This window comes from Crocuta crocuta, unplaced genomic scaffold, assembly GCF_008692635.1.
Source record: "Crocuta crocuta isolate KB4526 unplaced genomic scaffold, BGI_CrCroc_1.0 scaffold177, whole genome shotgun sequence".
NCBI lineage: Eukaryota > Metazoa > Chordata > Mammalia > Carnivora > Hyaenidae > Crocuta > Crocuta crocuta.
In genome coordinates this window covers 2647308-2663908 of record NW_027531880.1, presented here as the reverse complement: position 1 = coordinate 2663908, position 16601 = coordinate 2647308, and the positions used below count along the sequence as shown (strand labels likewise).

At 36.3% G+C, this 16601-nt stretch overlaps 1 protein-coding gene across 1 annotated transcript in view; it reads left to right on the top strand.

Moving 5' to 3' along the window:
* The window catches only part of HOOK3 (hook microtubule tethering protein 3), a 112554-nt gene extending 96580 nt beyond the window's left edge, over positions 1-15974 (top strand). The window contains exons 20-23 of the mRNA XM_077773056.1: positions 469-569; positions 2980-3084; positions 3247-3318; positions 6043-15974. Coding sequence (XP_077629182.1) covers positions 469-569; positions 2980-3084; positions 3247-3318; positions 6043-6183 — 419 coding nt within the window. The 3' untranslated portion in view covers positions 6184-15974. The remainder of the gene's footprint in view (positions 1-468; positions 570-2979; positions 3085-3246; positions 3319-6042) is intronic.
* The last annotated feature ends 627 nt before the right edge of the window (positions 15975-16601 follow it).

Genomic DNA, 16601 nt, shown 5'->3' with positions numbered 1-16601 from the left:
CTCCCGCCCCCCGCCCAGCTTCCTGGCCCCTGGGAGTCACTATTCTTCTCTCCTCTGTGAGAATGGGACTCCTGTAAGTAGCTCATTTAAGTAGAATCCTACATTTGTACTTTCATGTCCCGCCTACTTCACTTAATGAAATGTCTTCCATTTTCACTTCTCTTGTCTCCATGTTCTAACACAGATCAAAATTTAAGCTGAATAACACTTGATTTTACATATTGACCACATTGTGTTTATCCACTTGTCATCAGTGGATATTTTTTAATTTATGCATTTCACTACTGAAGTTTCTGTTTATTTATAAGAAAAGGTTTTCATAAGAACAAAACATTTTGAATTTTTAAAATTATATATAGGACCAGACCAGTCTCTCAAAGCAGTTAACTGTTTTGTCAGGTGAAATATTTTTCAAGTTGTTACAATCTAAAAAAAATTTTTTTCTTTTTTTAATTCTCTCATCTATAGCCTTAAAGATTGAAGAATTACAAGAAGCTTTACGAAAGAAAGAAGAGGAAATGAAGCAAATGGAAGAACGATATAAAAAATACTTAGAGAAAGCCAAAAGTGTCAGTATGACTTTCCAGGCATCTCACTCCACTTTCTTCTTCTTTAATGTTTATTTATTTTTTATTTTTTTACTGTTTATTCATTTTTGAGAGAGGAAGACACAGAATTCCAAGCAGGCTCCAGGCTCTGAGCTACCAGCTCAGAGCTGATGCAGAGCTCCAGCTCACGAACTGTGAGATCATCTCCTGAGCCGAAGTCGGTTGCTGGCTCCCGGTTGCTGGCTCAACTGAGCCACCCAGGTGCCCCATAACTGTTTGTTTATTTTTGAGAGAGAAAAAGAGTGAGCAGGGATGGGACAGAGAGAGAGAGGGACAGAGGATCCGAAGTGGCTCTATGCTGACAGCAGGCAAGCCCAGTGTGGGACCTGAACCCACAAACCATGAGATCATGACCCGAACCGAAGTTGGGCACTCAACCAGCTGAGCCACCCAGGTGCCCCTCCACTTTCTAATCATGTTTCATTTGTCATCCAGTTTAGTGCATGTACAGTGACTTCTCACGCCAAAAGCTATCAGAAGAAGAAAAGAAATCTTTGACAAAGAAAAAGCACAAGGAAGAAGTAGCAATCAAATTAGGTCACCCCACAGAGTAGTTACTAATTACTAAAGGAAAATGTTATTTTATGTAGAAAATAAGTGGCAGTCACCTCCTTAAGTAATCAAAATTAGCTATACTAGGGGCATCTGGGTGGCTCAGTTGGTTGAATGTCCGATTTCGGCTTAGGTCATGATCTCACAGTCTGTGAGTTCGAGCCCTGTTTCAGGCTGTGTGCTGACAGCTCAGAGCCTGTAGCCTGCTTCAGATTCCGTGTCTCCCTCTCTCTCGGCCCCTCACCCGCTCACTCTCTGTCTCTCAAAATAAAGACATAAAAAAGAAAAGCTACACTAATGGTAGGACAATCAACATCTTATGCCTCCTGATGGAGTATCATTGTCATAATAATATTTAACCTAAATCTAAGCAACCTGTTAGACCTAACTCAGTTCCCAGGGAAAATGAGATTATTGGAACAAGTTAAATAATACCTTCAAGAAGTCATCAGATAAATCAAGAATTGGGGATAAAAGTTAATGTTATGAAAAACCAAAATAGGCATTGGAGTATGGGAGAGGACAAGAGTCTGTTCTAATTTAAAAGAGCCCAAAGGGATCAAAGTACCAAGTGTAATGCATTAATCTTTGGGTCCTGTGTTGGTGGTGGAAGGAGCAGTTATAAAAGACATTTTGGAGATATCTGTGGAAATGTGGATTTGGAACCCATAGTGATGACTTCTAGAATTGTTCTTTTTCTTATAGATGATGATGGTCTTGTGATTAGGTAAGATAATATCCTTAGTCTAAGAAGACATATGCTTCAACTAAGTTGAAGTATTTAAGGGTTACGTGTTATGAAGTCTGTAGATTATTTTATTCTGTGTTTTTAATTTTTATTTTATTTTAGAGAGAATCTTAAGTAGTATCAATGTTCAGCACAGAGCCTGACACAGGGCTTGATCCCATAACCCTGGGATCATGACCTGAGCCAAAATCAGGAGTTGGATGTTCAGCCGAGCCACCCAGTCACCCCATGCTGATTACTTTAAAATAGGCTTCTAGGGGTTCCTGGGTGGCTCATTCGGTTAAGCGTCTGACTTCTGCTCAGGCCATGATCTCACAATTTATGGGTTCAAGCCCCACATTGAGCTCTCTGATTGGAGCACAGAGCCTGCTCTGGATCCTCTGTTTCTCTCTCTTATAAATAAAATAAACATTAAAGGGGGGGAGGGTTCTCCCAAAAAAGCGTGTGTGTGTGTGTGTGTGTGTGTGTGTGTGTGTGTGTGTGTGTGTGTGTAGAGAAAATGTGCGGTACAGCAGTTGGTGAATTGAGGTTAAAGTAAATGGGTTTTTATTGTTCCTCTGTTTCAAGTTTTCTGTAGGTTTGATCAGTTTTGATAGTAAAAATATTGGGCCACAAAGCAAAAAGACCTTTCCCCGAAGACTGCTGGTAGACCAGCTAGAAATGCATCACATGCCCGAGCCACTGGCAGAGGAGGCGACTGGGTCACAGTGATAGGCTTTTAAACCATCAGGATCAGCTCTATCAGAGAGAGAGGGTAGCTAAGCCACATTTGAAGAAAGGAAAAGGGTAGACAGCCGTCAGTAATGTGTGTTGTAGTATTATTTGTTTTAAGCCAGAATTACTACTTAAAATTGATTCTTTACATAGATAAAAAGTTTTATATAATTGAGAGCTACAATAATTGAATATTATTTCATTCATTCAAATTTTTAAAGTATCCTTGTAAGATAGCTTTATGATTCTGACAAGGTTCGTCCTTGATTTTTTTTTCTTTTATATAACTGCTTCCTTAGATGTTACATTCTTTTAAGTTTGAAACTTCAAATTGTTTTCTCTTATTCCGTTTTGCAGGTTATCCGTACTTTAGATCCTAAGCAGAATCAAGGAGCAGCACCAGAAATACAAGCTCTTAAAAATCAGCTCCAGGAACGGGACCGATTGTTCCATTCTTTAGAGGTAGGTAGTTCACTATACTGTACAATGAGATATTTGACTTTTGATTCTTTATTTTCTAGGAGCCTTGCTATATACAACTGTGTCCATGAATTTAGCTAACTAATTATATTTTATTACTATTGTTTTTCATCTTTACATGTTTACATGTGCTTGTTTTTTTAGAAAGAATATGAGAAAACCAAGAGTCAAAGGGAAATGGAGGAGAAGTTTATTGTTAGTGCCTGGTACAATATGGTAAGGAAATAACACTTCAAAGCATATTGCAAAGTTCAGTGAATATTTAATAATTATTATACTACCTTTATTGTAGAAATAATTCTACCAAATGAATCTGAAAGTAATTGCTATCCTAACGCACACTAACAAAACCTAATACTGATCTTAGGACTGAAAAGCAGAAATGAGAACCACTGTAAACAGGATCAGGACGTTTTGAACACATCATTATTCCTACAGGATAGAAAGATAAATGGCAGTTTGATTTCTGCCCCTCAGTACCATTTTGTTCTAGGGGAAGGGGACTTCGGTAACCTCTAAACACAGACGCAGTAGCTTTTGTTTTGTGCAATGACTTCATTACCTTTGCAGGACAGCAGCATTCTGGGCTTCGGTAAGCCTTTCTGGATATGAATAGCTGTGAATTTTGAAGAATGCTGTACTTTTTTCAGTATTTTGTCCTAGACTGGTCTTTTTTTCTTCTTTGTTTTTCTTCCCAACAAGACCACTTCTGCCTTGGGGCGCCTGGGTGGCTCAGTCGGTTAAGCATCCGACTTCGGCTCAGGTCATGATCTCACAGTTTGTGGGTTCGAGCCCCACATCGGGCTCTGTGCTGACAGCTAGCTCAGAGCCTGGAGCTTATCTTTGGATTCTGTGACTCCCTCTCTTTCTGACCCTTCCCTGCTCACTCTGTCTCTATCTCTCTCTCAAAATAAATAAAACATTTAAAAAAAAAAAAAAAAAGACCACTTCTGCCTTGTCAAAATGTTAGCTGCCTAAGGCAGGAAATTGAATCAGAGTCTTTTCATTGTGCCCCTGGGACCCTATAGTTATGTGACTGCTGTATCTGTTTTACAGCTGTAACTGATACCGTGCCTTAAAGGGTCATATCCCAGGTTTCCTACCAATGTGATTTTATGTTTGTCAGAAATCATACAATTTCATAATTTATCCACATTTATATTTGCCTCGGTTAAAACTACACATTTCACAACTTATCATAATTTTAAAAAGCAAAAGAAGAAATCAAATTAGGTTTAAAATAGTATTATTAACAAATATAGGCTTCTTGAAATTGAAAAATAAAATGTAGGGGGAAATTATCTAAGGAAGTTCTCTGGGAACTAGTTCTGAATCCACCTCTTCCCTCTTTAAAGGTTAGTATTAGTGATCTTGGAACTCTGCCCCTCAACACCTATTAGTCATTTCATAGTTTTGATCGATTTGTATGACTTCACATATTGTGGTTATAGAACCACATTTATTCTGTGACATGGTATTAAAGAACACTTTTCAGCTCTCTAGAGAGTAAAGGAATAACTCCAGGTAGACTCACACAAGTTATGTTCCAGTGAGGTAGCCATACATACACTCAGAAAGTTCTCTATCTCAGACTACTGAATGAAAGAGAAGGTGACAGGCACTGGGAACAGGCATTAAGTATCTCAGAGAATTGCCTGGTCATGGCTACCTAGGTCTTAAAGGTGTGTGAAGAATTTGAATAAGTTGCTTGAAATGTGAAAATGAAAAAAATAGTGTATTTTAAATAACTAGTTAATATATGTAGCCAAATTAACAAATTAAAGATTACCAGTAGATATTTGTCAGTTTTCTTCAGATTCTTAAGTGCTTTGATTTCAAATTGAGTGAAAAAAATTTTTTTCTGGATTTTCCCATTGGGAAAATGGAGAAGTGTCACATATTTAGGTGTGCATGACGGACACATTCTGTTAAAGATACAAAGCTGTGACCAGCGTTTTCCCTAGAAGCTAACTAGTGATGGGAAGGTCGATTGTTTAGTCTTCTCTCTTCTGTGCCTATCTTTCCTTTCTCTAGGAAAGCCCTAGGACTTTTTACATTTCTTGGCATATGTACCTGCTCTCCTTTCAGTTCTCAGTTGCTTATTTCTTCCTTTCTTCCTTGTTACAGCATCCACTTCCTCCCTTCAGTTTACTTGTAGCCCGTCACTGCTGAGATTAAATAGCTGATCTCGGTGCTTAATGTTTCCCTGGCCAAGATTCTTTACTGGCTTATGAAATAAGTACCAAACCCACTATTTCCCCAATCTCCTCGTAGACTAACAGTTTAAAGAGGTTTCCTCCCTCCTGGTAAAGGTGCTCTGGGCCCAGCAACTGTATATCCTCTCCCTTCTAAGCTAGCAGGCCATCCTACTCCAGTTTTCACCAAAGACCCTCGGCTCTCGTTTGGGCCCTCTGTGGTGGACTGTCAGGAACTTTTCTTAATTTGCTTGAGAATACAAGCCTGCCTGAAGTGAAGAAAAACACCCTGGTGGTATGTATTATACCTGGTGTGGCTTTCCTCCTTAAGAAACAATGTGTGCTTTTCACTCAAAATAAGCGATGTGATCTCCACAACCTTGTGTGAATCAACTCCTACCAATCAATTGCACTTTTTGTTCTTGGGAAATCACTTTATACATTTGATTTGAGAAGGAACTAGATATGATTATGGGTAATGTATTCCAAAATTCCATCTCTATTATCTGTTGTTTTGGTAATTGTAAATTCAGAAAATTAAGGCTTAATTTTTCCAAGAGAAAATTTATACTTAATTGTTGGAACAGATGTCTCTGCGAGATTCCAATCTGTACTGAGCAGAATTAACATTCCTAATTGTGCCTTATGACGCGATGTGACAAATACTGCATGAAGAAATTTTTGTGTGTGTGAGAGTGTATTCTACTTTCTTTTATTGATTATTTTTCTTTCCTGTGTCCTATAGGGAATGACCCTGCATAAAAAGGCGGCTGAAGATAGACTTGCTAGTACAGGATCAGGGCAGTCATTTCTGGCTAGGCAAAGACAGGCCACCAGCACAAGAAGGTCTTACCCCGGCCACGTTCAGCCAGCCACAGCAAGGTAGACACGTCCTGCCGTCAGCATAAAGGAACACCCTCCGTTCAAAGCATACTTCTGTTACATATGACAACATTTCAGGAAATTCAGCCAGCTTATTTTTTGTCTCGTTTATGTTGATATTTAGTTGTTTCTCATTTGAGGACTTTCTCTCTCCTATAATATTTTAGTTTCTTGGTTCTTTATGTTGTAGTCCTTTCAGTTCCTTTTAATGTGCCAAAAATTTTTAAATGCCCAGTTAAAAGTGTTGTATAATAGTGTAGTACTTTTCTTTGTATGACAAATGTCCTTTCCCCAATGGTGTAGGCTTTGTAATGAATTAGATTTTCTGCCAATAATTGATATACAATTTATATTCTTTATTGTGCCTCTGTGTTACCATGCTTTATAAGAATGTCTTTGTTTAAAGGGAATTAATCTTTTTATGATGTATTAATCTGTGTTTTCAATTGTTTTCCAACGCACTTCAAATAACTTGCATATTTACTATATAAAGTGGTTGGCAAGTGCACTTTTTGCAAAGACATAAATACATTGGCAGAGGTGCTAATCAGATGTTACCTAAGGCACCTGATAGATTTATTTAGAAGGGGAAAAATTAAGTTTTCCACATTGTTTTATAGGAAATTAAATTTGTCCAAAGATTTGGAAACTATTTTTAAGACATACATAAAATTTCATTATTCCTTGCTATCTTGTTTGCTGACAGAAGATAATGCATTGGTTAGGTTATTTGGCGGGAAATTACAGAACAAAAGAATCAGGCAGTGCATTAATCTTTTTCTTGTTTTGGAATATCATAGTAACTAAGGATCAAATTCTAGCAACAAGGCTGACATTTACAGTTTCACCCACCCTCCACATCTAAAAGGTTATTTTTCATATACTTAGAAGTAATAGATAGCCTTAGCTTTTGGACAATTTCCTTGTTGCACCTCATTTTACTTATTCTTGAGTATAAATCCTCCCATTTCTCGGTAATTCCTAAACCTAACATCTTAATATCAGTCCTTAAGATCAATAAGTGACTTCTTCTATGTGATGTTATGACAAGTCTCTTAACATTTTTTTCTGAATTCTATGTACTAGTCCAAGGATCTGCCGCTGAATAGATTCTCTTGGGTATTTGGTTGCCTCAAAGTTCTTAGATTTGTTGACAGATTGTAAACCATGTTCATTTACATTGATGAATGGCTATCAAGTCATAATGATTGTAAAGCACTTTGGCTGTTATAAGGTGCTATATAAATGTGAAACAGCATTCATTTGAAAATGAAATGCCTCTGCCTGACTTCCCATATTGACTTAAGTATTTGGTCCCAAATTATATCTAAGTTCCTCTCCAGCCTTTTTCTTGTACCATAGCCAATTTTAAAGCATAAAATTATTGAAATTGGGTTGATTGGTTGCTTGGTTGGTTTTGGTTTCAGATACATCACCTAATAAGATTTTATTTCATGTACTTGCTATTTGGAAGTTCAGGTTTCATTTAGTCCTATAGATTAAGTACAAATGAATAACTCTAAATCAAGTTAAGTGTAATTAAGAATTTTCAGAAGCTATATTCACATGTTTGATTTTAAATCCTTACTTTCTTGTTTATAAGAAAATTGGCCTAAAATTAGTAGTGTTTTCATTTGTCCTCCGAAACCGTTCTTAAAGAAACGTATTAGAGGATACATGGAAATGACTCCATACATTGTGCTCATTTTTTACATTAAGAACAGAAGTCTGAGCGTAGTATGAATGCTTCTGCCTGATAAGACTATAAAACAGGAAGTATTAGTAATAATGGAGAGAACCATATGACTAGAATGCATTGTGGGGTTTCAGGAGGCTAAGCAGGCCTCATGAACATGGGCAAATGTAACAATAAAAGATTAAAAACTAGTTAAGATGGTTCTTACCCCTGCCCCCTTATTTCACAAATGACATAAGGACTTAGCTATCTTATTTAAAACAGGGCATGAACACTAACCTTGGTAACTTTAAATTATTTGGAAATTATACTACCTGCAGAATAAGATGGATGAAAATAAAAGTCTATGAGCTCTTTATTAAATGGATTATATCCTATGAGATGTGAGGTTTTAATTCTTAGTTCTCTGTCTACTGCCCCAGTCCTGACCTCCTAACCTACCAGGTGCCAAACTTTAGAAGCAAGTTTTACTTATTTTTCTTTGGCATCTCTTGCATGCTGTTATTTTGGTGTTTACATTCATAACTTTCACGCTCCTTTACTGTACCTTTATGGGTTTAGTATGTTACTTTCATTACATAGCAGAAATTATATTTCTGAACATTCTGGTGTTCTTTTAAAAAGCCAGAATAAAACTTAGCTGTAGCAGTAACAGCCCTGTTTCCCTTGCCCAGCGCTCCTCAGGCAGGATTTATAAATTGCTATTTCTCCAGTAATGATTAATAATTTCTCAGGAGGTTTGTCGGGAAGTTAAAAGCCATTGGGCACTTTACCTAGATGTGAGCTATACTGTGCTATATTCTTACAGACCCCTTGTATACAGTAGCTTCCTGAAGCCACAGTTTGCTCGTACAGTGGAGCTATAGCTATAGCCTGGCCTCCGCAGTGGAGTAAGTACAGTGTTACTGCATTCGCTTGCGGTGACCCATCCCCGCAGTGTTGAATTCTTATGAACAAAAAGCTTATTTTCTGTTTTCCTTCTAACCAGGGTAAGAAAATAGAAAGTAAATAACTAAAGATTTTTAAAGAGTAACATTTATGTTCTGCAGTGTGCATTTACAAAGTTTGTGATCAGAAAAAATCCAACAAATACTGTAGTTTTACCACATAAAAAGAGAATAAATAATACAATTGTACATATCTTAAAAGAGCTTCAAAAACTCAATCATATCATTTGTCTATAATAACCAAGAAAAAGAAGTCCCTAAATAAAGTACCCATGTTCCAAAATTGATTAAGATTGCATTATTTGTATTTGATAGCCCCAGCCTGGTAAAATTGGCTTGGTGGGATGTGAGATGAGTAGATTATAATAGGATAATTTTGCATTTGTAATTCTGTTGAAGTTGTATTGTTTTGTTATACAGTAAAGCTCAATTGTAAAAAATTAAGCTACATGTTATCCAGTCAGAAACATTGGCCCTGACTTTGCATTAGTCCCCGCACAGGCAGGAAAATCCACACTGTGTAAGCACAAGTGATCAGTGAAAGATGAGTTAGGCTGAAAAAATCAATTTATTAGCTAGTTTACTCACCTCTCCTTTTCAATAGCAGTTTTGTTTATTTTTGTTAGCTAATGATACAAAGTATTTTCGAGTGTCTCTTGCCCTCAGACAAACATTCAATCTTCTCAAGCTAACACCATGTTAAAAAATTGAAAATCCTTATCCCAAAATGAGAATTATCTGGAAACCAAAATCTAAATTTTTAACATTATCTTAACTCTCTGCACTTAATTTTCAATCGCCCAGATCTCAGACTCTGGAATGCTACAGTTCTCTCCAGTTGGAACATGTGAGATTATCTGAAAAAGCACCCATAACCCACAGCTACCACACACCCAGCTAGTTTCCAACCCTGAGGGTAAGAATACCATGATTCTAAAGTGAGGGGAAAGTGCTTGGTGTTTGACTTTTTGCTGATTGCAGAATAACAGCCTTAAGGCAAAATGCTTTCTGTTGTCTGTTTGTTAAACTATGGAAGGAAACGTTGACTTTTCACCCTTGTATGATGATGAAGGGACTCATTGCGCTGATGTAGCATTCATTATACTTCCAAGTCAAGCCTGTGTGATGCCCTGAAGTAGATGAAGGAGTGTATTTACAAAAGAAATGGGGTATCGTAATCTTTGGAAATTATTTTAGCGTGCTTCTTATTTTCCCTTTTTCTGAGTTGAGAGGGTCATTGGATAGTGATAATCTCTTTTTCTATAGTCCCAGCTGTCAAAATGGCAGCTTATTTTGGTAGTTGTACCACCCAGTTTCATTACATTTAGAAAGTGGTTCCAGAGCTTATTCTTTGTAACTATAATGATCCTAATATTTTATATCATGAAGTTTTTATATGAGGAAGGCTATTCTCAATGTATCTGTCATCCAACTTTTTTACTTTCTATAAAGCATATTTAAATAATAATTGGTGTATGTTCCTTTTATTGAAAATGTCTTATTGTCCAGTTTAAGCACAATAATTTTATTGTCCTAAAGTTTTACAGTAAATAATGTTCATTTCTCAGAACCTAAAAAGCAAAATAATTTGCTGCTGACACAGCCAGTGTCTGCCCGTCCCCATTCCCCCAAATCCCAGAAATATTAATATTTATCTTCCTTTTTATAAAATGAAGGACAGCACAAATGTGATGGCATCCATCTCTTTTAAATCACTGAATATGTTCCTGGAAAGAATTTTTTGATTATTTTGTTGTTAAACAGCCTTTTATCGATGCAGTCCAATTCACATGTGGGTTATCTATGAATATAAAAATGTATGAAGTTTATGTTATCTTGAAATATACTTGGATTCCTCACATTGCACTTAAATTGATTGAGAAAGGGACATTAGTTTATTTGAGAAACAAGAGACCTGAACCTAATTATGGCAAGTATATGAGTTTGGACAATTGTAGAGGGTCTATACATGTTTCCTAACAGTTCTATAGCCACAATGATGTGATGTCTCTCTTCCTTATTTTTCTGTTTTCCAATAGTATTCTGTAAGATCGATTTATAAGTGAGCATAAAAATGTGAGGAAGTAACTGAAGGCTGTTAAGGCAAATCCATTCCTAGAAATTAGAATGGACTATCATGATAAGAAGTGGCCTGATTATAAATAAATATCCAGGCAGATTAAAAGTACTAATACAATGAAAACTAACTCTGTCTTAACAAATGTTCCTCAAGTGATAGTTTACATAAAACCTTCTTTCTTACATGATCAGTAAATAAAGAAGAGTAGACAAAAATGTAATTTAGTTTCTAACTGTCCTTCCCTTCAATGGGCATTAGCTGGACATACAGTATTAACTATATGTTTATCAGTCGAAGGGAAAGCATCTATTTTTATTTTGAAACTGTTACCCATTGCTAAATCTAGGATGGTGATTTGTAGCCATTGAGGATACTTGGATCTGATAAGAAGAAATCTGTGGTAGCTGAAAATTACTACTGACTTTTCTAGATCTGCTGCTTTATCTAGTTTATACACCTTAGGATCAATTTTATGTTCCCCCCTAATTAGACATAGTAGCCCTCTCCCACAAAATTTTGTTTAAATTGAAAGCAGGAGTAGAGATTTTTAAAAATATATTCAAGAGAGTCTTTTATGTACCTGATACGTTAACCACCAAGCTCTGAATTAGATCTTTAGGATCTGAAGATGAAATCATCAGAAAAAGTGACCATAGCCACAAAATATCAGGCCCATAGGGCTATCAAATATCCTTAATTCTACCTACTTGGAGCTTAAAGGAAGAATTAAATACGATGACAAGAATAATCTCAAAATGAGAAAAAGAAAACTACCAAAGCATGTTGAGGATTTAATATATGTGGGAGACTTCTGAGCCGGTGTTATCACTTTAGAGATCTCTAAGTTGACAAAGGAAAAGATTAGTTTAGCAACTGTTAAAATTAATAAAAGGCATTCATGTTTATTCTTGGTGTATTTGTCAACCTATGGGCAGTGATTACTGTATATACATTCTCCAGTGTGTTTATTTATGTCACTATTAGAGATAAGTGTCTTAATATTATTTACTGTTACATCTAATCATTTATGTATTTATACTTTACTGCAAGATTCACAGCACTTTACTAATATTAGGTAATTATTTTTCTTCGACTTTTCTGTGGCATTTTCTATTTATATCTTTTCTGCTAGGGTCTCTTCCTTATTTTGCAATGCTCACTAAGAAAAACGCAAAAGATCACCCAAGGAAGTGATGTCTGTACTCTTCCTGAAATGTTTAAAGTGGGATCTGAAAATTTTAAGTCTAGAGATCTATTTGAAGCTGGATTGGGGCTACTAGGCATAAATTGCATTTTATATTTCACATTAATAAGAACTTGTAGAAGTCAGTACTCATGAGGCCAAGCTCTCTCAAATGCCAACACCTTTGAAACATTTTGTTTTCTGGAGTTATATTAGTAAAAAATAAACAATCTGCTAGTTAATCAGAGAATACCAGAAGGCACTGAGAAGGTTCTAGTCCCATGGCCTGTGTGGTACCCGTTTTGGAAAGACCAGAATAGTCCGCTTCCTGGGCTCAGACGAACCAGCCGAATTGTTCTAAGCAGGCCTCCTGATAAAAGGGGAAGTACCCACTGGCCTGATACTAAGTCACTCCTGGTCCTCCCGACTCCCAGAGAGATGGCCCATCAGCCACGGGGAGTTCGTACCTTTGCTGTGCTGTCTCCTAAAATACAAACCTACAGATTGCCTTTAACTTGCATAGTTTCTTCATCGTTCCCTATACCCAAAGACAGGAGAAAGGAAACCAGGTTCCAGGAGCTATAAAGTCAGAAAATCTGGGAAACGGCTGGAGTTAGTTGATGAGAAACTAGCTGTCAAAATGGCGTCATAAGGCACAAATGGAGTTAGTTGATGAGAAACATAGGAGAATGCTCCAGAAATATTCTTCATTCTGTTATCACAGGTATGCTTAATGAACTACAGTTCAAAGGTAGCTAAGTTTTCAGCTTGTTCTCTTGAGAGAGATTTTTAGGAATCAGGACTCTTCCATTTGTAACTTAAAAATGTTAATACTCAAATCATAGTCAAAAAGTGCTGACTTGTATGTTGTTACGTAAACATTGACACATGATTACTGCCAAAGAATAGGGAGATTTGCTCATAAGAACATTCTCTTAGAGTTTTGTTTTGTGCTTTTACATCAGAAAAATGCTAACTTTACAGTGTGAAAAGTTTCTGTAGTATTTTCTTCTGCATTACTCCCTGTTCTCCTGATGAGCTTTGCTCAAATTAAAGTCACCCAAAAGAGAGCAACACTGAAATCGAGAAGTCTAGACCCTGACCTTTGAGGGAAGAGTTGCTTTGTCCCCCAAAGTAAAAAATTAAAAAAGAAGTATGCTCATACATACACACACATGAGGACAAAATATGATGTTTTGAGTATCTATTAATTTAGTTGTTGAATGGAAGTTCCCTTTTTTTTTTATTTTTATTTATTTCTAGGAGAGAGAGAGAGACAGCGTGAGCAGGGGAGGCTCAGAGAGAGAGGAAGTCACAGACTGAAACAGGCTCCAGGCTCCGAGCTGGCAGCCAGCACAGAGCCCGACGCGGGGCTCGAACCCACGAACCGCGAGATCATGACCTAAGCGAAAGTCGGACGCTCAACCGACTAAGCCACCCAGGCGCCCCTGGAAGTTCCCTTCTAAATGTCTGTACCATCAAGTGGCTTTATGCTACTTTAGATAAGAGTAGATTCTGGACCTACGTTGTCCAATTTATTAGCCACTAGTCACACATGGTGATTTACATTTAAATTAAAATTAAGTAACATTCAACCTTTGGTTCTCTAGTCACCAACCACATTTCAAGTGCTTGGTAGCCACACATGGATAGTGGCTGCCATATCAGACAGCATAAATTTAGAACATTTCCATCATTGCAGAAAAATGCCTTTTTACAGTGCTATAAGGTCCAAAGAGAAAATAAGGACAAAATAAGGGTTTTCAATTAACTTATAATAACTATTGGGTTTTACTGCCGTAGTTGAAGAAAGCTGTTTTTCTTATAAAAATTAATACCAACCCTTTTTAAAGACATTGGGAAATCAAAACCCTATTCTTTGAGACTAGGTTTCAATGTATTTTTTGAAATAGATTCTCAGCACTTTACTTTTCAAGTGATAAAATTAAATTATTTTGTAACTCATAACCTAGCATCTTCAGGCTTTTTCTCCTTTTTTTGTAGTCCTCAAATTGACAATACATAGTTTCTAACACACGAAGAGCAGAAACCAGTGAATGCTTGATTTATTTACAAATAAAAATTGCTAAACATTTATCCTTCTCTTCTGTTATTTTTAACTCTGTATAGATCTAACGAAAGTGACAACAATTTTTTGTTTCTGTCCCTTTAAACATCTCCCCCTCACATCACATTTGATTATCTCCCCCTTAAAAGTACACTAAGATCCAAATAATTTTCTTGGTTTCCTTCATACTTTCTTGCTCTTAATAACTTGGATTATATGAATTAAGTTCAGTTTCATATACGAAGCAAGCATTTTATTCCAGTGACTTAGTTAATGAAACGTTTTTTAGTATTTATTAATTTACTTCTTAACATAGCGAAAAGGACGTACATGGATGCATCTTTGAATTTTTTAATGAAAATAAGGGACTTAATCATAATTCTTTTGGGTCAGCTTGGTACGTAGTTACTAACTATCCTGTTAGGAAGTCATGATGCTGATGCTTTCCTCTTCCTTTTTAAATGTTTTAAATCAGGAAAGAGACTCAATCCAGTAGGTCAAATTCCAAGCAAATTATGAAATTCTTATTATCGTTCAAGTACAGATGGGTAAATGGTGTGATTTAAGTTTGTATTATTATTTTCTTGTTGGCCTAATTTAATATGTGTTCTACAGAGATTCATGTTAGTTACAGGAAATTTTCATTATGCTTGAAATAAGAAATAGTATTTTAGTATAAATACAGGGAAAGACTGTACACAAATGCCAATCAATGATTTGAGGCCTTTTAATTTTTTTGAATAGTAGCCTTTTGTTTTTTAATAGCCTTAGTTATTTAAGATATAGATGCACTAAAATGTCATTGCTGTCACTAACTTTGCTGCGTGCAGGTTATGTGTAATTCAGAATGCTTTGCACCTAGAAAAATAATTTCCAGGGTTATCTTGTTTTGCAGTTTTCATGTTTTGACAATTGCCCCACCATTTATAGCACCCAATTTTTGGCTGTGTAATGAATGGTAAAATTCAAACATATCTAATAATTTGCCTTATTTCGATTGATAAATTCTATCAAAGATTTGAGGATAGAAAAAGGCTTTTTGTTTCCTGTAGTATTTTTTAAACTTTTCAGATAAGCTGGAAAACACCTTAGTACATTGGAGTTGGAGTTGTATTGATTACAGTCCCAACTCTAAAGCCTTATACTCATGTCTTAAGTATTATGATTGTTCTATGAATTGTTGTTAGTTTCCTATTTGGCATCACAGTTATCCACCTTGCAGTTAAGCTTTGACAAAAAGGATCTTACTAGGTATATTCTTATTTCTGGTCGACTATTGAATTTATAATCTGACTTCATTCTTTGTCATTATAATCTAAAAAGGAAATCCACATAGAACTCTAAATTTCTGACTTCACAAATGGAATCGATACCGATTTAACAACGTAGTACATAATGGCATCGAAGGATTTTTCCACATGTTTACCAGGTTTACCAACCATTTACCATATATTAGATCAGTGGATTTTCTGTTTTTCTGAGGTGAATGACTTGTTAGCCTCAGTAAGAAACATTGACGTAAGTCACAAAAACGTAAAGTCCAATAAACCACCAGAAGATAGATTTTTAATTTTTTTTGAAATATTATATTTCCTTTTGATATCATTACTCATTTTAATTTTATGACTGCCAACTTGTTATGGTATTAATTATATGTATATGTTTATATGTATGCATATAATATATGTATATGTATATGAAGAATAAAGTTAAGATTTGGTCAAACTATATTTTCCCATTCAAGTACAAAAATGTTTTCAAGGCTGCAAAAAGTGTACAGTTGTTAAACAAGTTGTAAATAAAGACTTGTATAAAAATTCAGTTTAGACTTTTCTTCCTGCTCGTACACCGTGAAACACATATTAATAATTGTCTAATAGGGGCACCTGGGTGGGTCAGTTGGTTAAGCGTCCGACTTCAGATCGTGATCTCTCGGTTTGTGGTTTTGAGCCCAGTGTTGGGTTCTGTGCTGGCAGCTCAGAGCCTGGAGCCTGTTTCAGATTCTGTGACTCCCTCTCTCTCTGCCCCTCCCCTGCTCATGTTCTGTCTGTCTCAAAAATAAACTATAAAAAAAAAAACTTTAAAAAATAATTGTCTAATAGTATTCATCCACGTGCCTTTGACACTTGCCATAGTGTACTGTCAATTTAAAGACTATGCCACTAGGGCATCTGGGTGGTTCAGTCGGTTAAGTGTCTGACTTTGGATTTCAGGTCAGGTCATGATCTCATGGTTCATGAGTTCAAGCCCCACATCCAGCTATGTTCTAACAGTGAAGATCTGCTTGGGATTCTCTCCCTTCCTCTCTATCCCTCCCTCGCTTGCTTTCTCTCTCTCTCTTTCTTAAAAATAAATAAACCTTAGGGTGCCTGGGTGCCTTGGTTGGTGAAGTGTCCAATCCTTGATTTCACCTCAGATCATGATCTCATGGTTTTTAAGCTCGAGCCC